We start from the raw sequence: 23,001 nt of genomic DNA, 5'->3' as shown, positions 1-23,001 counted from the left end.
TAAAACTTTTAGATGAATTACTCTGTTTTTAAAATTAATTATAATAATTCATTATTTCCTTATGCAAAATTAATTTTTCGTCCTAAGCGTAGTGTGCTGTGGTGGTTTTTTTTATTTTTATTTTTTTTTTTTTATTTTTTTACTGAAATCCATGGTTCATTTTGTTTCTTCGCTAGATCTGTTTCTTCTCATTAGCACATTTTAACAAGCCTCACCAGGTTAAAGTAGGGCTGTAGATTTAAAATAATTTTAAACTGCAATCCTGCTTAAGCTCTTCTATTTTCTCACTTGCTTCTGCCTGCCCTGAGCACAACTATCTTTGCATGCCCTTTCTCCCCTCTTTCTTTACTGGTGGGGAGAACGCTGGTACCGCGTGCATTTGTGATCTTCTTTGTCAACTGAAAACAGTTCAGTGGCAAATGCCTTGTATGTTCGCTTGGTATTCCCTTCTTTGGGTCAGAATCTTAGGGAATATTGAACGACTTCCAATATTGTGAAGTGATATTTTACAGCACCAAAAAGTTCATCGTAGGACTTTGGCTATGTTTATTCCACTAATTTTGTGGTGAAACATGCGGTAATTTATTGTGTTGTGTTACCTGTCTGTCCATACACTAACTTTTGCCCTTCTTAAGCATCTGCTTTCTCATTTCCAAATGTCTTAAAAATAAGCAGATCATTGCAGGTAGAAGGGAATGGCTGCCCTTGCAGAAATGAGTGAAACCTCAGAGATGCTGATGATGTGATTTAAGGGGGGGGGGGAGGTTTCATGGCTGGTTTATACAAACTCCTTAAAACTCGCTTTTTGATGTATTTTTTTTTACAAATTTAGGGAAATGAAACACTGTGCTGATGACCCCCAAGTTTGTGGAGATTTGATATATGCTTAAATACAGGCAGTGAATTGCTGAAATGAAAGCTGTTCAGCATATCTTGTTGAAAAATGGTTATGCTCTCGTTCTCTGAAAATAAAGGATTGTAATTCGAGCCTGCCTTTTTAAAAGAAGAGTTTCCTCCAACGTTGTTTCAAGGTAGAGTTTGAAAAAGGAAGTAATTTGTAAACTGTTGAAATATAGCTCAGTGCCAAAGCAACCGAAGAATAAAATTACTCAAAATAAATAGTAGCTCTTATTTTGAAGGTGTGTCAAAGTGGAAGAGCTTTCTTTATGCATAGTTGCTATTGGCTGCACAAAACCCTCGTTTCTGCAGCTAATGATAGATAGGAATATTAATAATATAATTCATGCCTTGTCATATTTTGCTGCTTAATCATCTTGTTTGGCACTCCCCTGGTCATGTTCTGTGTGGCCATAATTCAGGAATGAAAGCTCACTCGGGCACTGGTATTACAGTCCAGTAATCAAAGAGGCTGGGATTATGCAGATAATGAAAGGACTGGCCAGCGTGTGTTTACCCACGAAAACTGGAGTGAAGTTAGAGACAGTAAACAGCCAGGGAGCTGCCTTCCACGCCGGACGATGGCTGTCGCTCTTACGTCACGGCTGCTTTAAAGATCCGGGCTGGGTAAGCAGAAACCGAGAGCGCTCTCAAGTTCAGAAACATGTGTCAGCAATGTTAAAGTTTCTGCCGTGAAAAACTTTATCTCTTACAAGTCTTCAGTAACGTTGTCTTTTGTGTTGTGTGCTGTCAAAAGTAGTATTTCAAGGAGGTTGCTAACATTTTGTTAGAAAATACTTGATCTATAAGCAGTTTCCTGGACAGTAACATAGATTAGAAAGATAAAGAGGGGCTATAGCATGAATCTGAATGCAAATAAAATAGAAAACCAGTATTTTTTTTGTTTTCCTTAATTTTTTTGTTAACAACTACAATTTTAAAATCTAAACCTAACATTTCTCAGAGGCTAGCACTGAACCTTGTGAATTGCTTGTGATTCAAAGCATTGTTATCTTTGTCTGGATAACTTTTTTGTAAGTTTTGGAGTAGAAGGCAATTTCTGAATGCTTGGCTTGATACTGAAGGTTGTTGTAGTAGGGGGCACTGTAATGGATAAAATGATGAAAGGATAAAAGGAAGTATCTAACACAAATGAAGGGGAAAGTAAGTTTGGTTGAGGTTTGTTTGCTTGGTGTTTGGGTGTTGGGTTTTTTGTTTGTTTGTTTTTAAAATTCAAGAAGCCATTTCCCTCTCTTGGTTTTTAAATGGTTTTTCATCTTTAAGTAGTGTAGGTTCTTCCAAGATACCCATGATTTTTTATGAAGTGGTTTCCATGCTCTTGTCAATGCATGAATAACAAATAATAGAATGGGTGGGGAGGAAGTTGATTGTAATTTGACTTAAAAGCATGAATGTTTTGACCTCAATGATTGGCAGTTTGAAAAGAATGATTTGCTGTGCTGTTTGTGTGAGCGTTGGGTTGTTTAGTGTTAATCACCATCCAGTTATGAATATAATTCACTTGTTAGACAAGTGAATTAGACTGTAGGCTAGTGTTGGACTTTTAAACGTACCTTCAGTAAGCACTTAAGTTAAAAGGAGACATGTTCTCTGGAGTGCTATGTTGATGGAAAGAAGCAATATTTATCTTGTGGATGTAATGAAGGTAAGGCTCTTCAAGTTGGAGAGGTCTGAAAAAATAAGAATTTTTTTATTTTTTATCGTAGTTTATGTACTGAAGAGATGGATTTCCCGAGATACTATTTTGAGTGACAACTCATTGTGAAATTTTTATGCGTAATCAAAGGATAAGGTGTTGAGGTTTTTTTGGTGTTATTTTATTGTTGTTGTTGTTTGTTGTTTTGCTTTTTTTAATTGTTTATGTTTTAGGTATGAACTTAGGTTCTAAGTTTTAAGTTTTGCTTATAACTTGAGACGGCTTTCTTTAACAGCTGTAAACTTTCATGGACAGGTATCATTTAAAAATATTCTGTCTGTGCATGCTGTAGCAAAACAGTGAACTCAGGCGAAAGCTGATCGTTATTTTTTTAAATGATACTTCTATTTGGCTTGTATTTACAAATGTACGATGAGCTTTGTGAGACAGTCAGTGGAAATTAGATCAACTCGTAACCTGATCCTATATTCAGAAATCTTCTAGCCTTGAGAGCCCTAAAGTCTGAGGAAGCGTAGGATCAGTCTCCACATTGTGACAGTTTTTCCTGCATTTCAGAATTAAGACCGGTTTTTGTGTTATTCAGAAACAAGTCTAATTTGATTATATTAGCACTTTGCCTGATTAAGGATTGCTGAATCAGGTTCAATATTCAAAAGGTAGGCATATAAAGGGAAATGTGTGTCAATGTCTGTGTTACTCTGGCTAGTGTGTTACATGGTAACATTAACCAGGCAAGGGCTGATCCTCTGTGTTGGAAGGATGTTAAGAGGGACTGCATTTATATTTTAATTCAAAATAGAGATTGCAATTTAGTTTATTTTTTTGCACATCTTTTTGCTGAGGTTAAGACAAGTATGTAAAAGTTATAAATCCAGAAGCTTTCATACCAGTCATGTGTTCTTAAATATTTCCATAGGAAAAAAATACTGTGTTTTTGTTTGGTTTAAGAAAGGACACTGGCATTGCTTATTAGGCATAATAAAAAAGAAGCTTAATTTCAAAAGCCTGTGTATTCTACCCCTTGGACATTCAGAAAACATTAAGAGTTTCAATTACTATAATTCAAACATTTCTTCCGGTCATCAGTTTTTGCTTTTTTTTTACCTAAACATTTTCAAATAGTTCTAAAATCTTCTTCCTACAGACTTCAATGAGTTCAGTACTTACATTAAGGGAAAAAAGCTTCCTTTTTTTTTTTTTTTTAAAGGTGCAGGAAGCCCAGAAACATAAAATGACCTGTGATTGTTATCTTAGACCTACCCAAAAGTAAAAGGTTAATGGCAGCTTGCTAAGCAGTGACAAGAAAAGGTGGGATGATCAGGGAAGGAGGAAAACCAAGGGAAGTTGTTGCTCAGTCACAGAATCAGGAAGCAGAGAGGAACTGGACAGACCTGTTGTATAGGAGGAGCTGGGCTGTATCAGGTGCGGTGCAGTGGAGGGGAATTAGGGCTCCCTTATACCAGAACCAGGCTGAATGCAGAGGAATGCCGAGAGCTCTGCTTGAGCTAATTTATTCTGCAGGTGAGAGAGGAGGGAAGTGCTACTGCAGGCAAACTGTTTGTGGTGTCTGAGCTTGCTCTAATATCTAAACTTCTTTTCCCGCAACTTTTTTAACTCTGAGCACATTGTAACATTGGAAAAAGAAGAAAATTCAAGGATTACTTAGTGTGCTGTTACTTGGAGATAGTGAGGATGGGAGAAATTATAATAAAATTTTATTCCTGAACAGGTGAAGTACATTATTGTACAATAATAATACAATTTTGTTTGCCTTACAAGTACTTTAATAAAAAATACTGATGTATAAACTTGCATCTGTCTACAAGCTGGTTGAATTTTGGAGTAATTTGATCTTTTTTCAGGTGATCTGAGCTACTGAAGGGAGGGCTGGGGGTAAATACTTGCACCATGAGTGCCCTAAGGTGGTGCCGATACCTCAAGGAAGGATTATCTTGTAGTGGGGAGAGTAGTGCCCAAAGCAGAAGAACCTGCCGTTTTCCTCTTCATTGCACAAGCAGCCTGTTCTCATTTCCTCTGCCTTGCTATGTCCCGATCGAAACCTCCTGTTAGGCCAAGGAAACCTCTGTGTGTGTGTCTGGGTAAGGCTGCGTGCAGTGAGAGAGGACAAACTGGGCTGCTCTTTGCACCTTATCTGAGTGAAGACAAACAGCTCAGGAGAGCTTATCTGTCTCTGGTAGGCCTGGTTGAGTGCAGGAGATGACACTGAAATGGCAGAAAAGCCCCATGGGCAGTAGGGACCTTTGAGTCCAAGCCAGGAGGGATGCGTGCTGGGTGGATGCATGGCATGGAAAGTCAGGGGTGTCCTCTCCTGCGGCTGAGCCCAGGCCGGGGCATTTGGACTGATTGGAGCTGAGTGTCGCCGGAGATCCCTTGAATCTCTAGACTTGTCACAGGTTATCGTAGCTGTGAGGCTGATTCACCTGCCTGCCACATCTGCCTCAGAGATTGGAGGAGAGGAGCCTCCTTTAAAATGATCAACAATCATCGGGCCTTGGTCTGTGCAAAACCTACTTTGGCTATGCCTGAACATCCCAGGGAGAATATGAGTATGTAACTGGGAATAGCCATGTCCTGTCCCATCACTGTTGTGTCTACAGTAGAAACTCCCCTACATTTTTCCAACGTTTTGTGTCAACAAGTGTGAGGCTTGGGAGTTGGAGAAAGAGTGAGAGGGACGCTCTTGAGCTTGGTTCTAGGGCCCAGGTTGCCTGATGCTCCTGTGATGGGTTCTGCTTGTCCTTTGGGGGCTTGCTTTCCTTCTGCTCATGCCTTGCTCCCTCCAGGCACTGAATGTCCCTCACAGCACTGTCATTGTTTCAGCTGGGATGGAGTTAATTGTCTTCCTAGTAGCTGGTACAGTGCTACGTTTTTGAGTTCAGTATGAGAAGAATGTCGATAACGCTGATGTTTTCAGTTGTTGCTAAGTAGTGTTTAGTCTAAAGTCAAGGATTTTTCAGCTTCTGATGCCCAGCCAGCGAGAAGGCTGGAGGGGCACAAGAAGTCGGGAGGGGGACATAGCCAGGGCAGCTGACCCAAACTGGCCAAAGGGGTATTCCATACCATGTGATGTCACATCTAGTATATAAACTGGGGGAAATGGGGGTGGGGGGATCGCCGCTCGGGGACTGACTGGGCGTCGATCAGCAGATGGCGAGCAGTTGCACTGTGCATCATTTGTATATTCCAATCCTTTTATTATTAGTGTTGTCATTTTATTATTGTTATCATTATCATTATTAGTTTCTTCTTTTCTGTTGTATTAAACTGTTCTTATCTCAACCCATGAGTTTTACTTCTTTTCCAGATTTTCTCCCGCATCCCACTGGGTGGGGGGGGAAGTGAGTGAGCAGCTGCATGGTGCTTAGTGGCTGGCTGGGGTTCAACCACGACAGTCCAAACAAGGATTTCTCATTGGTTTTGAGGTATACATTTGAGCTGAAATAGATGTGCATCCCTTTTCTATAATACAGTTAACTGAAGTTCTTGCTGTATTACTTGAGTCCTCAGTCTGGACCAAACTTGTACTGATGTGAGAGTGGGAAGTAGGGATATGCAGGGCTAATGGTGGTGGTGGTTTGCAGGGCAAGGATTTTGCAGTCTGCCGTACATGTTCATTCTTTTTAGCAGAATCACATTTAAAGCAGATCCTTTTTGCCTTCATTTCAAGTGAAAAGAAGTTCCTTTCTCAGCAAAACAAACCATCACAGAAGCATTCAGTTTCTCATTTGCAGAATAAATGATTTCAAGTTCTCTTGGGTCTACATGGAAAAAGTACTCCACCGTTTTAGTGGATGCTGTTTTCTCCAAAACATCTCATTTTTTAAAATGGCTGTTTCTTAATGATCCACAGCTGAAGGCCCTTCCCTTTACTTTTGGCAGCCTGTGCTGTCTTTATGGGGTGGAACAGGATCTTTCTTTCGTCCTAGGAAATAGTATTAATCCTGCCAGTATTTAACTGAATCCAGGATTACTAATCTGTTGAAAAGCTCTGCTTTTTGTTTTTACAGATGATGTTCAGGACATCTGATAGTTGCATTTGTGTTGTCAAAAAAGCATGCTGTGTTTGTCTGTGGTAACCTCAGAATTTCTAGAAGGGATTCATTATATTAGTATTAAATGATTGCGGTCTTCATTAGTAAAAATGAGTCAAGTTCTCTTAATAAAATGGTAATTTTCTCATTTATGTTTTGTATTTCTGAAGTAATGGCTTTTAAATACTCAGCATTTAAATTTGCCTTTCTCCTGGAGTAATAAAGTATTACAGTGACTGTAAAGTAATTTAGAATGAATTTAGACCATTTAGTTATTTACTTTTCCTAGTGTTTTCCTGGTAGAAGCTGCCTAACTAGTCTGTCTATCTCATGATCTGTTTTTCCTGTTTGTACCAATTTGGTTGATAACTATGCAGAAGCAGAATAGTTGGGAGGAAATTCTAAGATGCTTCAACTTAACTTTTCATTAGCGAAGTGATTAAGAAGCAAGCAGGACTTGCTGAGTTGTCTGAAACATCATTTTGTAGCTGTGAAGCCAGATGTTTTATGTCATGTGTGTAAGAAAGAAGTCTGTGTGGAAAAACACCTGTTTCAGAATGGGTTGCTTCTACGTGTGTATTGTCATCACTTGTTTCACTCTTTAAAAGTCTAATTTTACATGGGTTTTCTGTCATTTCTTTTGAGTAGATCCTTGCAAGTTTACAGATTGGTCTAGGTAATAATGTGGGGGAAAAAAAAAAGACTGGTGAATAGGTAGAGTACAGTTGATCTCTAGTGCTACAGTTATCTCCTATGTTATGTGGTGCTTCCTTACAGGATTTAGACCTTTAAATGCATAAAACTTTCTTGCGGGAAGGTTGTTACTTTAAAAAAGGTGTGTAAGTGAAGTTGATATAGAATCTTAGAGGCTAAATTCTGGTTAATTTATACTAAACTCTGGGCTTCATCTTGCATGGGAAAAAAATCACTGGAAGCTTCCTCATTTGAATTAATGCAAGTGTGAGGCATACAGATTCCTCAATGCAGCAGCTCAGAGTTACTCAACTAGGTTACTTTTCCAGTTGTGACTAAGGGTCCAATTAGCAGCATCCGGAATGAGACGGCAGCGCCTAGGTAAAAATAGATGGCATTTGGAGAAGCTGGGGGCTGTTTTGGAGAAGGTCTTCAGCTACAGACTGAGAGAAGCAAGACAAAGAGGCAAGCTTCAGAAAGGAGTATTACAGACATGGCTGGGAGAAACTCCATGAACAGGCAAAGGTAGGAGCAGCCCAGAGAAATGGGAAGAAGCAATACCAGGTTGGACCCTCTAACTGAAGGGCCTCTGCTGCCGAAGGAATGCTTAAGGAGCTGGGTTCTTCACTCCCTTCTCACAAGAAAGATAAAGCTAGCATTGATATTAAAATGAAACAAGCTGTAACATCCTCTGAAAATGACAGGAACCAGAGGAGTGGGTGTAAAGCTCGCTACATTGTGAGGTCTTACCTGAAGGATTGATACTTTAATGCCTTTCAGAGGAAGGAGTAAGGCACACAGAAGTGCTGCTTCAGTAGGTTTGCTTGAAGGCGATTAGTTGACCATGCTGGAGTCTCAGAGACCAAATAATTAAGTAATAAGCCAGGTACATGGAGGGGAACTTGATGGCATGGGTGTATTTTGCTTTTTAGCCTTTACAGTTTTAACTTTGTCCTGTGACCACAACTGTTTCCACGGTCCTTCTCTGTCATTTCTGTAGGATACTGAAGCCACTGGATTAGTATAGTTTAAAACTCTTTTGTTCTTCACTGACCTACTTTAACTGCACATTAGCTATCGGATTGGGAAAGGGCCATCTGTATATGTGCCCACTGATACAGCCTGAATGTAAAGTAAAGAGAATGTAGAATGTGGTCTGCCTTGTCTTGATAAACTTCAGTCCAGTGGAGATAATTACTTAAAATACTAATTTTCATTGTAAATGGCATGCTCTACTTGTTATTTAATAATGTATTAGTGAATTTGATATTTCACGAAAAATAAAGAAGGCAAGAAAAGATGCACCTGAAGTCCTATCTTTAAATAGACAAAGGATGTGTGTAAGTTAAGAGTTCTTGCTAGTGGTCTAGTGGTGAGTCTGCTACTTCCTAAAAAGTATGGGCAAGCTAGAGAATGCATGATCTGTGTATTCATGTGGTCAGATACAAAGCGTGTTTGCTGTACTATATGTGCTTTCTTGATCAGTGATCTGTACCCGCAAAGGATCTATAAAAATGCCTTTTAAAAGTTAGCTAATTCACCAGTAGTGTATTTGGATTGCCTCACTTATGAAGAGGAGCTTTCAGACTTACCTATGTATGTATAAACCTGCAAAATACACGCTTTTCCTGCTGAGTTTTTCTCCATTCATTTTTCATGCAATACAGAACTGATGAGATTGCTTTTCCTTTTTTTGATTAGTAAGCAATGAGCTTTCTGCCAATTAGAGCAAAGGTGTAATTGTAATTCTGATGAACCAACGTAACACTCCTGTTGACTTCAATTTGGCCAGGATGCCAACTGAAGATTAAGTTTACGATCACAGTACAGCTGAGGATAAATATTGTTAGCAATCCAATTTCAGCTTATCATCTTCAACAGAGAAGCACCTTAATTGATGAGTAGTTTGGAAGAGGTAGAGAGGGTAGCAGTTGATGATGAAGAGTATTGTTTGCTAACCACAGAGGGAATGCTTTAATTATATTTAATGCCTAAACTGTTATGTCTGGTTAATATTTGTAACAGTCTAAACTAACAAAGTTTTGCAAAGTGACTTGATGTGCAGCAGAGCGATACCTTTGGTTACATTAGTTGCATGACATAACCTTATCTTTGTAGTTTTCAGTTTTCTCAAACTTGTTTATGAATCTTAAGAACATAATACAAAACTCTTTCTTTGTAATGGGTCAAATATTTATTTTTAAAGGTAATATACTATTGTAGACGGATAGTCATATTGCAGAGGGGCTAAGTAATCTTTAGAGAAATTTACTTCAGGTGCCAAGGCCCAGTGATCATCAGATAGCTTTGTCCAGTAACAGCTGGCATTTCTGAGGGGCAAAACCCCCTATGATTCATATGCAAGCATGCAGGTAAATAGATTCTGCCAAAAGAAAACTGCATTTTCTTATTCAGTGTTTTTGGAAGAGGTCAGAGGTAAAGATGTTCTGAAAAAAACATCCATGCACATTATGGTAATGCAAGGCTATGATAAGGGTTGTTCTTTAGACAATTACAAATATTCAGAAATAAGGTCTTTTCTCCCTAGAACCTTGTGTTGGGGAGATAAAATGTCTACCCCATTTAGGATTCAGGCAGCAAAAAAAAGTTGCTTCTTAAAAGATAGAAAAGTGGCCTAATACTCTATGTCAGTCAGATTTCTAAGTTTTAGCAAAAATACCTGGTTTAGGTATAACAGAGCAATGGAGTCTGAAGGTGAATGTTAGTTACTGGTAAATGTCTCTCATTTCCTTTTTTTTTTTAAACTGAGCTGTGCCATTCTGTGGTGGAGAACATCCTATTTTTAAAGGAATAGCTGGTATTTTTACATAGACATATGTAATGATAATACAAATAACAAAATATCCAGCATAACACAGGCTAACTTGACACATTATAAGGGAGTATTATATAAATGTCATGTTTTTCCTCTCTATTGGTGAATGGTTGCAGATCCGGAATAATCTGAAGATCAAGAGGTTACTGTAGAAATGGTCTAGAACGGGGATAGGTTTCTGTGCACCAGGGAATGTGGGAGAGCTCTACAGTAATTGCAAAAGCAAAATAAAATAAAGTAGATTTATTTATTTATTTATTTGTTGTCATTTAGATCTTCTGGGCTTGGCAATATGAGAAAGGGTGTTCCCTTAACTAACAGCTTGACTAATTTGAGTTATTGTCATAAGGTATTGGATAACATAGTCTGAGCCTTACAGATGACCGTATCTCAGGGCAGCTGGTTGAGCCTAAGCACTAGAAGGCCTTATGCAAGGAACGTATCTCGAAGGAAGGAATGATCTGGTGACCTCCTTTCTTGACAAAGAAACCATGTGGATTGCTTGTGGATGCAAAGTCCTCACGTAGCATCTCTTGAGCAATGCTTTCTAGTTTCTAAGTTGGCAAGAGATGTAATCCCAGTGTGTAGATCAGGATGTACCTTCAGGTTTTCCTGTGTTTTCTCGTGGCCCAGCTGGGATGTAGCGCGGGTTGTGTTCTTGTGCTCAGAAATGCAGATGACCGGTGAGTGCTGTGGCTGATGTTCCTGAGGGACATGCTGTGGCAGATGCATCATCCCTTGCAACCCCAGCTTGTTTTTGGCACAACATTGCATCCAGCTTGAGGTGTTGATTGTGACCTCAGAGGATCTCAGTGGGCTGAAACTATTATTTAGAAGACTAAATGAATAATGAAGGCCAAATCCAATAAGGTTGTTCTTCTGTCATGCTGGAGCTTCTGCAGTAAAAAGGAAACACGTGTAAGAAGTTGAGCTTTCAGGGGGGTCCATTTGGGGACTTCAGAATGAACTCCCAGTTTGTTTCCACACCTTCCATCATAACTTCAGGGTATGTTTATTAAATCTTGTCTTTTTCTTACACAAACGTAGCATTTTACACCTGTGTAGTTCCACAGAATTTACCATTACACATTGTTCCCTCTATGGGGAGAATGAGAGAGCAAACACATGACGGACAGTTGGATTGCATAGTGCATTACTGGAAAATGTTGGGAGACTTATTGTGGTAAATTAGCATAGAGTAGAATATGTTCTTGACTAAATTTATACTACCAAATGAGAAGGGGATGGAAGTTATGTTTTCAGGGTTCAATTAAAATCTTCTAAATGTATAAATAGGGTTATAGAAATCTATTTTTATATGCATGTATATTATTTAAGTTAATAAATGTAAATATTTTAAAATATAAGCTTGAGCTCTTAGACAGTGGGTTGCATATGTAGAATAGCTCTCACTTAATTACTTCTTTCACTGGAGAATGAATTACTCCTGTGACTTCTGGGATAAATCAGTGGGTCAGTATCGAGCAGAGCAGCAATCCTGGCACTTGTTCTGAGCCTGTTTGGATGAGAGTTGTGTTTTGGGTTTCCTATGCTCTTGGTTCAGTTTTTTTTGCAAGTGGCTAAGTGTTTCTGAATGAATTTCATAGAGCAACTCTGTAGTTTGAGCAGAACTAGTATTGCATATTTTTATTTGGACAGATGGCATTTTCAGAGCACTTAATAAGCAAGGTATAATTTTTGCACTTTTACAGGAAGCATGTACGGATATATAATTTTATCATGATTTCATTATGTACTTAATGCACCAAACAAATAAATGCCAATGCAAATCCTGAACTGCCTTGTGATCACAGTTAGTATGGAAGGTAACTGTAAGATGGCTGTGACATGTTTGTGTTCTTATATTTAATGATCATTATAGAGCAAAAGCTTCTCATGTCATGCAGAAAAAAATTTTGATCTGATAAGAATCTTATCAAAAGGAAGACAATAATCCTCTTAAGGATTCTTCTGTCTTAGGTCAGCAGGCTGACTTTTTTCGCAAAGGCGTTTCTTAGTAGCCTGGAACTTGTAAACATTTTTCTGGGTTTTAGATTTTTTTGTCATCCAAGGAACCTGGAAACCATGAGATGTTCATTATAAGTTGCTAGGCTTGCCTTTTTCTGATATTTGCCATTAATTTACAATGCAAAAAAAAAAATTGCACACAATGTAGCAAGGTAAAGTTGAAGCTGCAGTGTAATCCATCATTCTCTCTAAAATTAACAGAAACAAAGTACAAGATAAAAGTGACATGAGCATAGCATGACAAGATTGAAATAATGCCCTGAGACTTGTGTCTCTATTGGTGTTTGGAATTCCAGTGCTTTACTAAGAACTTAGGAATGGATGGAGGATGGCAGGGTCCTGGAGACTAGCTAGGCTATTAAAAATACACTGAAAAAAACCCTGAAGGATTGTTAGTGATTTGAAAGGAAAGGAAGACAGCAGTAGGGTGACCCAGTGGAGCCCTAAGTTACTATTGTGTAGCTTTGCTCTACATATGGAATTTGAGAAATCACCTGGAAAACGAGATGGCTTTGTTTACATGGTATTCCTGTCTCTGGTGTTTGTGATGTCTTTTAGGGTAGAGGAGCTGAGCAAGTAGATAAGTTCATCTTATTTTGGATTTGCATTTGTTCTACCTGTAGCTTTTGCTGTTCAAACATCTATAGAAAAGCCTGAATTTAATTTTGGTGTACAGCTCCTCCTGGTAACAACTGAAACGAACCAGTGGAAGGTTCAGCACTGGAGGCATTACCAGCTAGAATTAAGCAAAGATATAAGGAGTGATACTTGCTTACTTACTAATCCTAGAGTCTCAAAAAACCCAAGGGCAAAGATTTTTTCATGTAGAGTCTTGTGTTTGAAATGGAACATGATGTTAAAATTCTGAGATCTTTGGGTTTGTGGCTATTCTGATTCTTAGCCTAAGAATGTTCTAACACAGCTCTGGGAGCTCCAAACCTCCACCAGGTTTTAGTGTTGTCTTCCAGCATAGTATTGGGTTGTTTTTTGTTGTTTACACGCCCAGCTAAATTAACAGGTCAGTACTTAAAAAAAACCCACCGCAAACCAAAAACAAACCACCAAAAAACCAAACAAAAACCCCAAACAATCAGCCCACAAATCCTATAAATGCTTATATAAATGTAGAAAGTAAAAGATGAACAATTTCTGTGTTTGTTTTTTTTTTTTCCTAAGAACCTTTAAAATTCCCACCCCACACCCCCTCCCCCCTCCCCCCTTTTTTTTTCTGCTTGCCTTTGGAGGAGACTTTGAAAAGAAACAGTTATGTCTTTCATATCGCAACAGTGGAAGGTTAGGCAGAAGATGTGTGGGAAAGGTATCCTGACAATTTCTTCACTACCTGAGGTCAGTATTCTCAAGTGGCAGGACAAACGTGGACAGCAGCTCTCTCTAATGACTGTTCAGCAAACCTAGTGACTTCAGCTCTTCTGAATGAAGGTTAGCTTGTACTTTGAAAGAGCAATTCAGTAATAAACTCCTTAAAACAACTAGCATAAACTTTCTAAGCCAGTATAAAAGAAACTTGAGTCGGTTCAGGAAAATTGGCCACAATAATTCTTAGTGTTTCAGCAAAGTATTTTTGTCTTATTTGGGGATTTTGTGCCACGTATTCAATTTAGGAAATTGAAATAACATTTATGTGTATTTTTGCCAGACTTTTTGCTTCCCATTAAAAAAGATAAAAATTGGTAATTATCATTTTCAAAATATTAGTAAAAAGGAGGTGTGGGAAGAAAGCAACCTACAAAACCTGTGCTTAAAAATAAGTGTTAATTTGATGTCCATGCAAACTCACTGTAAATAATATAATGGGATATGTTGAAGATGTCACAGAGTGTCAGGAACCTCCAGATATGTAGCTGATTAGTCACATCTAGCCCCTAACCACTAACTCATGCATTTCTGTTTTGCTTAAACACTTTGAGCTCCTATTTTTTCCTTTTAAAATATTCTGCTGCTTTCATTGTTTTGCCTATTCCACAAACAATCTTTTCCTCTCTGTCTTTTCTAAGTCTGCTCATGCTCTACCTTATTCCCTTTCTGTTTTGGTCTTTTAATACTTTTTAATGTTGTTGCTTTGCCTTCTTTGGCTTCCCACTCTGTCCCTTTCTCATAATATTCATAGCTGCTTTGCCGTTCTTCTGAAAATTTTTTGGTACACTCATCCACTTCCACTTGCTTTTCTCCCATTAATACTCACTTGAGGGTGACACATCATTCATGCTAATTTGTGCCAATACAGTCCTTTTGCAACAAGTGTGGATGAAGTAGTATTTTGCTATGGCTCATCAGTAGCTTTGACAATAAAGCTTGTGGTCTTGGTCGACTTCCAAGTTGAAAGGTGTTCACAGCACAGATACCATTGGTGTAGTCAGTGGTGGGATGAACAAGTGTTGGTCACAGACTGACGAAGTGTAGCCTAAAGGAATCTTTTCATTGACACCTTGACTGCTGTAGCTCTGGATTGAGCTGTACAGGTGAATGTGAGGAGGCTTGAACTGTTGCCTGCACCATGCCTGCTGTGGAAGTAGGCAAAAAATTTAACTGAAGTTTCATAGACTTCATAGTTTTTAAAAATAGCCTTTATTGAATTTTTTTTAATTGTCAATTTGTTTTCAATTCCTGGTCTTGAGATGAAGGAAACGGCAGCCCTTCATCCATGTGTTCTATTAGGAGGTGAAGTTCATAAGATTTTTATCTAAGTGAATAAAGGCAGAATTTTGATTAATATATTTAAAGATATATCTACGCTATGAAATTTTGGCAGTGTATATGACTGGGAGTATATCTATTAAGAAGTATCCTCTGTTGCTTGTAACGCTATTCCATATGCGCCCAAGGCAGGATCTACACTGCTTTCATGCTACTCATCCCAGTAAATGATGTTTGTTGAAAACCTCTGTGAAATGATCAGGGAGTATTGGCAAGCAGTAGAGGGATTTGCAGTATCCAGGATCCTTGTGAAACTACCCAGGAGACCCCCAGTTGATGAGAACTTGTTCAGTTTGATCAAGGAGAAATTTATGGCCAGGGAAATAATTATCAATTTTGTGATTGATTATCTGAAGAGGCACTGATTATCAGGAGAAGTGCTGGAGTATGTCCTGTGTTACACTTCTAATCATGCTTTTTTAATGTGCTGGGAACAGTATGTTAATGTTGCGGTTTTCTTTTTGTGTGTGTTCACTCATGAAAGTCAGCTTGAGTTTGTCCCACTGTATTTATTGCTGTGTGAATAATGTTGGTACTGGTTAGACTTTATATATTTGGAACACAATGCCTAACTGCTGCCCTGCCTGTATAATTATTAAGTATAGAGAATGGGTTGGGAAAGTAGCTTTGAAAAAAGCACCTATTATGAATGAATGATTACTGACTTCACAAAGCATTCATAATATTGACAGCCAGTCAGGAAAATTAAATGAATGCAATCAGGATAGTGATTACTTTTCTCAAGAAGTGTGTGTAAGAAAGAGAGGGCAAACATTTGTACTTCTTGGCATCTTAAGACCAATATTCTACAGTGAAAAGTGGCTTACAGAAATGTATTGGGTATATGTATGACAGGACCTTGAGTTAGTGAAAGCTTTAAGCTGGTTGTCACTAGACCTCCTCTTGAAGTGAACTTCTCAAAGAAGACCAAAAGGCTTTCAAATTCAAATGTGCAAGTTTTATTTGAATGAAAACTAGAAAGTCAGCTTCTTACAAAATAGAATCTTCATAGTGACCTGTGGGGGATAAACATAAAAGAGATGTATGCACAACTGCCTGCTTTGTGCAGGTATGTCCTTGCTTCAGTAGTTGGTTATGTTCAACTTGGTGGCTTGGTGAGTGGCAGCAAAGTGGGCAGTTTGTTTGCATTTTTTAGAGCTTTTTTGGCACAAGCAGATTTTACGGAACTACAACAATAATAATCCTAGGTTTAGTTAGTAACTGGACAATACAGAAACTGAAGAAGAATTGGGGAATTATTTTGCCATTAAGTTGATAGGGAAAGAATATGGAAAACAATCTCAGTGGCAGAGGCAAGTGAATACATAGTTGTCAGATGTTTGGAAATTATAAGGAAGTTCTTAAAATTAATGTGAGTAAAAAAGTTACTATTAATCTCTCTGTCCCCCATTCTGAACATACTTTGATTTTAGTACATGTTTTTATTTTTCGTGCTTAAAATGGTGGTGCTTGCTTTTACTAACATACAAGAAGATGATGCTAGTTCTTTATGCAAACATCATCAAGCTAATTAATAAGAGTAATGTATATACTGGAAGCAGAAGCAATAGTTATTCTGAGGGCACTTTGATTTTAATTTCTAATAAAAGTTTTGATAGTACTTATGTAGATGCAGGGTAGCATGTGTGAGCATATCCTAGTTTCCCTTAATAATTTATATGTAATCTGCATAATTTGTCTTGTTTTATTCTAATTCTAGGCACTATACTGTCTTGTGTCTGCAATCCTGTGACTTTTCCTTGCAGTTGCCATGCTAGTTTAAGCAGCTCAATCCCTCCCCCCATCTTTACTTCTGCACTTCCCGGCATTATACCCTTCATTGCAAAACTACAGGCTGAAGTGGATCAGGAAACTGATCCAGGTGTTGAGTATCTCCCCATTCTTGGCTTTTCACTACCACCGAGAGGAGAACCATAGCTTAGTTCTCCGGATACAATTTTGCTGGTCTGATGCATAGTTTTAGTTTTCTATGATCCAAAATCGGTTACTTGCAAATTACCTTAATTAAATATGAGTGTAGTATAAACATGAATATATTTAATATATGTTAGAGACTTGCAGTAAAAGTATGCTATCAGATTTTTATGTCTTTATTTGCTGAAAGGATGCAGAAAGCAGAGACTGCAAAGATGACTGATGAGAAGGGATGGGCTGGTTGGATTAGGATTATTCTGGAAAAAGGCTATTAAGAGAGAAACTGAATTGCTTTGGCCATTTTAGAATTAGTATTTCAGCCTTTGTAGTAACAATTGTTGGTCCACGTCTAAAAAAAATTTACAGTACTTTGTCAATTTTTCTGATAACTTTGTAAAACACTTGATTTTGTTAAAGGCTTTGATTCTGTCTTCATTATCATTGTTCAGATGTATTAGTACTTGCTTTGAGTAAGCCAATTTCCTTTGAATATATGAATACTCAGTGTATTTCAAAAGCTCTGTAGAGTTTTAATGGCTGAAGAGAAAACTGACAAGCCTGAAAATTAACCCATAGTAAAGACCTTCTGAAAATGAGAAGAGTTCTCATAGTCATTCAGGCGGAAGTTTATCTTTCTTTAAATTTGGATTTTAATAAATGTGTACTCTCCTGTGCACTGGACATAAATCACACATGCCACTCGATAGTGTCATTTTAATTTCATTTTATAGATTATTAAAGTATATTGGTATTTACATGGATTTATTAGAGCACTTGCTCAATTTTCAGTTCTTTCAACTGAAAGTGGATACAATGGTAATATTGAAGGTGATTAAATTTGGGGGCCTAAATGTTTGGCTATGCATTAGCACAGGAGTAAAATGTTGCAGAATTCATTGAAAGCTCTGAGTATCCATCTGCTGAGAAGAAAATGATCTGGTTTTGTCAGCTAACTGTGAACATCTGTAACGAACTGCATGTTTCATTTCAAGTGATTGCATTAAGGAGTTCAGCTCTGCTGTGGAGCTCAATAGGGTCTGTACCCCAAGTACTGGTGCGCTCCCTGCTCCAAATAGTGGCATGAGGGTGGCTGGAGAATAGTGATCTTTTGGAAAGGTTTGTACAGCTGTGGAAGAGGCTTTAGAGGATTAAAGGAACACGCCCCCCCCCCCCCCCCCCCCCAACTAAACAAAAAACCCCAATAACAACCCCCCCCCAAGCAAAAACAAAAAATATACAAACAAGAAAAAACCCCAAACCAACTAATGGCATGGTCTCTGTTGGAAGTTTGGGAACATGGAATACTGATTTTATTGATTTCTGCTGCCCTTTTCTTGTGCTGTGCATATTAGGACCCCTTAAAATTTACTCTTGTATACTTTTCCTGTTTCCAAGTGGAAAAAAACCTAGGCGTTAGGTGTTACCTGTTCCCAAGGCACCCCAAATTCCTAAGAACAGTAGCAAATATTATTGCATGAAACTTGTTGCAATTTTATTTCGCAGTGTGAATGGCAACTTGCTTAATAAAGAAAAGCAGATATGAGTAGAACAATTGGATTTGTTTTTTTTTTTCATGGGGCCTTGGGGGTTTTTTTTGTTGTTTGTTTGTGTTTTTTTTTTTTATTATTGAGGGGTTTTTTTATGTTGTTTTGGGGTTTTTTTTGGTTTGCCCCTATAGTTTGCATGGCTTGTTGATGTAGTAATGCTGGCATGAAATTAATGTAGTGTTCTAGAGTGGCTTTTCTTGAGAAGAACTTAATTGTATTTTTTTATTTTGTTCCCACACCTCCAGATACTTAACTGGAGGAAAAAAAGAAAACAAACTTTTATTAGTTATTTTAATGCTTTACTAATTTTTAACTTTTTTTTTTAATACCGACCCTACCTTAAAATGAATGTAATTTGAGTCATTTGAGTCTGGTTATAACTTGCGCTGAATTGTATCTTAATGGATTCCCATTTGATTTCAGCCTATGTTTTTCTTTGATTAAGCTATCCTTGTCAGTCAACGTAAATGTGTGCAAGCCATGTAGAACAATGCAACTAAAACCCCATTATGTTCATGTAACATCGTAGATTTTATTGATACCACTTACATATATTCAAGTTCTGTGGGGGGTTATAGATAGCATAAGAAAGAGTGTGTGGTGGGTTGACCCTGCCTGGATGCCAAGTGCCCACCAAAGCCTCTCTATCACTCCCCTCCTCAGCTGGACAGGGGAGAGAAAATGTAACGCAAGGCTTGTGGGTTGAGATAAGGACAGGGAGAGATCATTCACCAATTACCGTCACGGGCAAAACAGACTCGACTCAGGGAAATTAGTTTAATTTATTACCAATCAGATCAGAGTAGGATAATGAGAAATAAAACGAAATCTTAAAAACATCTTCCCTCCACCCCTCCCTTCTTCCTGGGCACAACTTCACTCCCGGATTCTCCACCTACCCCCCGCAGCAGCTCAGGGGGACGGGGAATGGGGTTTATGGTCAGTTCATCACACGTTGTCTCTGCCGCTTCTTCCTCCTCAGGGACAGGACTCATCACACTCTTCCCCTGCTCCACTGTGGGGTCCCTCCCACGGGAGACAGTCCTCCACAAACTTCTCCAATGTGGGTCCTTCCCACGGGCTGCAGTTCTTCACAAACTGCTCCAGCGTGGGTCCCCCGCAGGGTCACAAGTCCTGCCAGAAAACCTGCTCCAGCGTGGGCTCCTCTCTCCACAGGTCCTGCCAGGAGCCTGCTCCAGTGCAGGCTTCCCATGGGGTCACAGCCTCCTTCAGACACCTACCTGCTTCAGCGTGGGGTCCTCCCTGGGCTGCAGGTGGAGATCTGCTCCCCCGTGGACCTCCCTGGGCTGCAGGGGGACAGCCTGCCTCACCATGGTCTTCCCCACGGGCTGCAGGGGAACCTCTGCTCCAACGCCTGGGGCACCTCCTCCCCCTCCTTCTGCACTGACCTTGAGGTCTGCAGGGTTGTTTATCTTACGTGTTCTTGCTCCTCTTTCCAGCTGCAGTTGCTCTTCCGCAGTTTCCCCCCCTGCCGTGTCCTTCTTAAATATGTTATCACAGAGGTGCTACCACTATCGCTGATGGGCTCGGCCTTGGCCGGCGTCGGGTCCATCTTGGAGCCGTCTGGCCTTGGCTCTGTCGGACACGGGGGAAACTTCCAGCAGCTTCTCACAGAAGCCACCCCTGCAGCCCCCCTGCTACCAAAACCTGGCCAAACAAACCCAGTACAGCGTGGAAGTTAGATTAAACATAATACTCTTGAAAAGTAACCAATTGCACTTTTGGTTGTTCTTCTCGCCCCGCTTGCATTTACAGTCTGGTTTTTGGAAGAAATTGTTAATCAATTAATTGTTGCCTGCTTGCTAATAACAGTGAATTCTGAAGTCCATTCTCCTTTTTTGTGTTATTTGAAGGCTGGTAATCAAGAGAGCAGTCACAAGTACTTTGCTTCCCCAGGCCCTTTATCTCCTGTAAGACTGTAACCTTAGAAGGGTTGCTAATAGAATGGCTCTTTTTTATAATGGACGAGGGCTAATGACTTTATTTGACTCCTTGGCTTATGTTAGATTTCAGCACTGCCTGCTGTGAGGTGTTTGAACCTGTGTGAGAGACCTGGCCAGTGGAACAACTTTAGGGTGACCTGGATTTGGGACCTTCAGTTTTTCCAGAGGTGTTTGGGGGGATTCTTCTCCCATGTATCTCTTCTTGTTGGAGTTCTGCAGGACCACGTTTCTTGCATCTTCTGTGCCGCAGATGAATATAGCCTGTCGGAATGTGGGATGAACAGTTATGATGATATGAAGTGTGGTGTCATACCTATACCACTTTTCCCCTCCACCCTTAATTTCACTTGGACACAGCTGTTGTAGAGCTTACCAAAGCCTAATGAATATGAGATGGTGTGTGCTGCCTGGTATTGTCAACTGAACTTTGCCAAGATCTTGGTTGTTCTTTGCAGAATACAGTTTGCTAACTTAGAGTCCTGTCACTACCACAGCTGTAAGTGGAATTATGTTGAGTGAACTGTTGTGCTTTACCATGTCAGGTCAGGAAGCATGTAGCATCTTTATTGTACTGCAATCCATATTTATTCTTTTCTGTGATTAAGCAGTGCAGAGAGTTGATGTGAAGTGCCTTGGGGTCCTTGCATCTCTATCAGTACTTTTTAAAACAATGTAGCTATATACTATGACATTGTAATATTTCATAGGTCTTTTGAACTTGAAACTAGTAACTGTTGTGTACCTGTTTTTAATTAAAACAGATTTGTGGTACTTTGTCCTTAAAACTACTATACAGCTACTAACAGCTTCCACTGTTTACCAAGTATTCCTTAACTTGATGTATTTTTGTGTCTTAATGATAAGTTCCATCTTAGGTTGGCTTTTTACTAGTATGGCTAGATTTTCAACAAATAAACATAAATTTTTTAGTCTTAAAATTTTTCTAGTTGAAATCAGCAGAATTTTTCTTTTGCATGTTGTATTACTGCTTGGAAGGTCATTTGCTGGATTCTGGTGCTGACAAAGCAGTTGTGCCTTTTTTTTTTCTTTTTTTCTTTTTTTCTTTTTTCTTTTTTTTCTTTTTTCCTTTTTTTTTTTTTTTTTTTTTAGAAAAGTAGATTAAAGGAATTCAAGTGCCCTCTAATCTGAGAGCATACATTCAGAGTAAAAATGCATTACTTCATTTCTGCAACTTTCTGCTATTGTTACCTTCCTCTGTACATGAACATCAGATAAACTAAGCTTTCTATGTACTCTTCTAATACAGTTGGTAAACTAAGAAACCACTAAGAAGTTGACATTCCTTTTATTATTTTAAGTCTTTTATCTGCTGAAAATTAAGAAAACAGAGCAAAAATAGTAAGTAGTACATTCTGCTTACTTTATTGGTCAAGCACATACTATTATTTTGTGTGAAGATTTTCCTGCTGATGCATGTTGTGTGTTCATAGTACAGCAAAAAATCCTCATTGTGTTCCAGTAAAATTGATTTTGCTCTGGAAAGTGTCAGCGTGGGGATAATCATTGAATCTGAAAACTTGTTTGCAGAATTATAGTCTTGCTGTGTATTCGTATACATATTCATGTATATTCACATAGAGTTATAAATGACACAGTGTTTTTAGAAATATAAATTAATCAAGCTTGATCTGTTTGACAGTTCTTTCATCCTTCTTGGGAGTGTAAGTTAACAATGGTGAATGTCAGCCTCCAGTGAAAGTAGTGATCTGTTGTAGAATTAAGTCTTGAATGCTGTTGTGTTTGCATTCTCCACTTAAGCTTGGACTTTTTTGGTGAACTTTATTTTCTTAATAGCAGGTGATGATTAAATTACTTCTACAATGTGTTCAAATCTCAAACACACAATAGTTACACAGTTCGTATAAGGGATTCGTTTGTTAATCTGAGCTCTGTTTTACAAAAATTGTATGAATGCTGCTTTCCTTTGAAATTGATCTTTAAAAAGAAATCCTGTTTTGTATAATAAGATGCCAGACTCACAAAGATTTCCTTTCTTGTTTCATAGACGTTCCATCTTCAGAGCAGCCTGAACTGTTCCTAAAGAAACTTCAACAGTGCTGTGTCATTTTTGACTTCATGGACACGCTTTCAGACCTTAAAATGAAAGAATACAAGCGCTCCACTCTTAATGAACTGGTGGACTACATTACAATAAGCAGAGGCTGTTTGACAGAGCAGACTTACCCTGAAGTAGTTAGAATGGTGAGTTCCTTCTTTCTCATGGTCTCTTTAAATCCACTTGCAATTCCAGTTACGCATTGTGGGCGAAATTGAACCCTGGAGTAGGTGGATTAAATGAGGCCTTTGGTTTGTATTTTCTACTAGACATCACTTGGGGATAATTCTCCAAAGACAAAAATATTAATTTTTATATATGCTTAATTAAAGTCAAATAGGTGATGGTTATTATAGTGTGACAAATGTATGAAAGGAAACCTGGATTGTTTCCTGATGGAGAAAGCCAGCAGCCATAAAATCAGAGTCCCTCACATTTCCCCCCACCTACCCTCCCTCTCCCCCAGTATAAATAATGGAATAATTTCTGCAAGTTTCTTTGAACTTTATCCAAGCTCTTGAGTGTGTACTTCAGGCGGAGATAGCTTAAAGTATGCACAGATAATGATTTTTAAATAAT

The 23,001-nt window shown here is 38.7% G+C and overlaps 1 protein-coding gene across 6 annotated transcripts in view; it reads left to right on the top strand.

Annotated features, from left to right (window-relative positions):
- PPP2R5E (protein phosphatase 2 regulatory subunit B'epsilon) overlaps window positions 1–23,001 on the top strand; it is a 77,400-nt gene that overhangs the window by 21,838 nt on the left and 32,561 nt on the right. For 4 of the 6 annotated variants that reach the window (XM_075029630.1, XM_075029629.1, XM_075029631.1 and 1 more), the window contains exon 3: window positions 22,372–22,568. In XM_075029630.1, coding sequence (XP_074885731.1) covers window positions 22,372–22,568 — 197 coding nt within the window. Of the gene's footprint in view, window positions 1–1,379; window positions 1,525–2,465; window positions 2,564–22,371; window positions 22,569–23,001 lie in introns of those variants that run through there. The other 2 variants (XM_075029632.1, XM_075029634.1) reach the window with 2 other exon arrangements.

The sequence above is a fragment of the Buteo buteo genome, chromosome 6 (assembly GCF_964188355.1).
Source record: "Buteo buteo chromosome 6, bButBut1.hap1.1, whole genome shotgun sequence".
Taxonomy (NCBI): domain Eukaryota; kingdom Metazoa; phylum Chordata; class Aves; order Accipitriformes; family Accipitridae; genus Buteo; species Buteo buteo.
The sequence above is the reverse complement of the archived record's forward strand: the minus strand, read 5'-3'. Positions and strand labels throughout refer to the sequence as shown.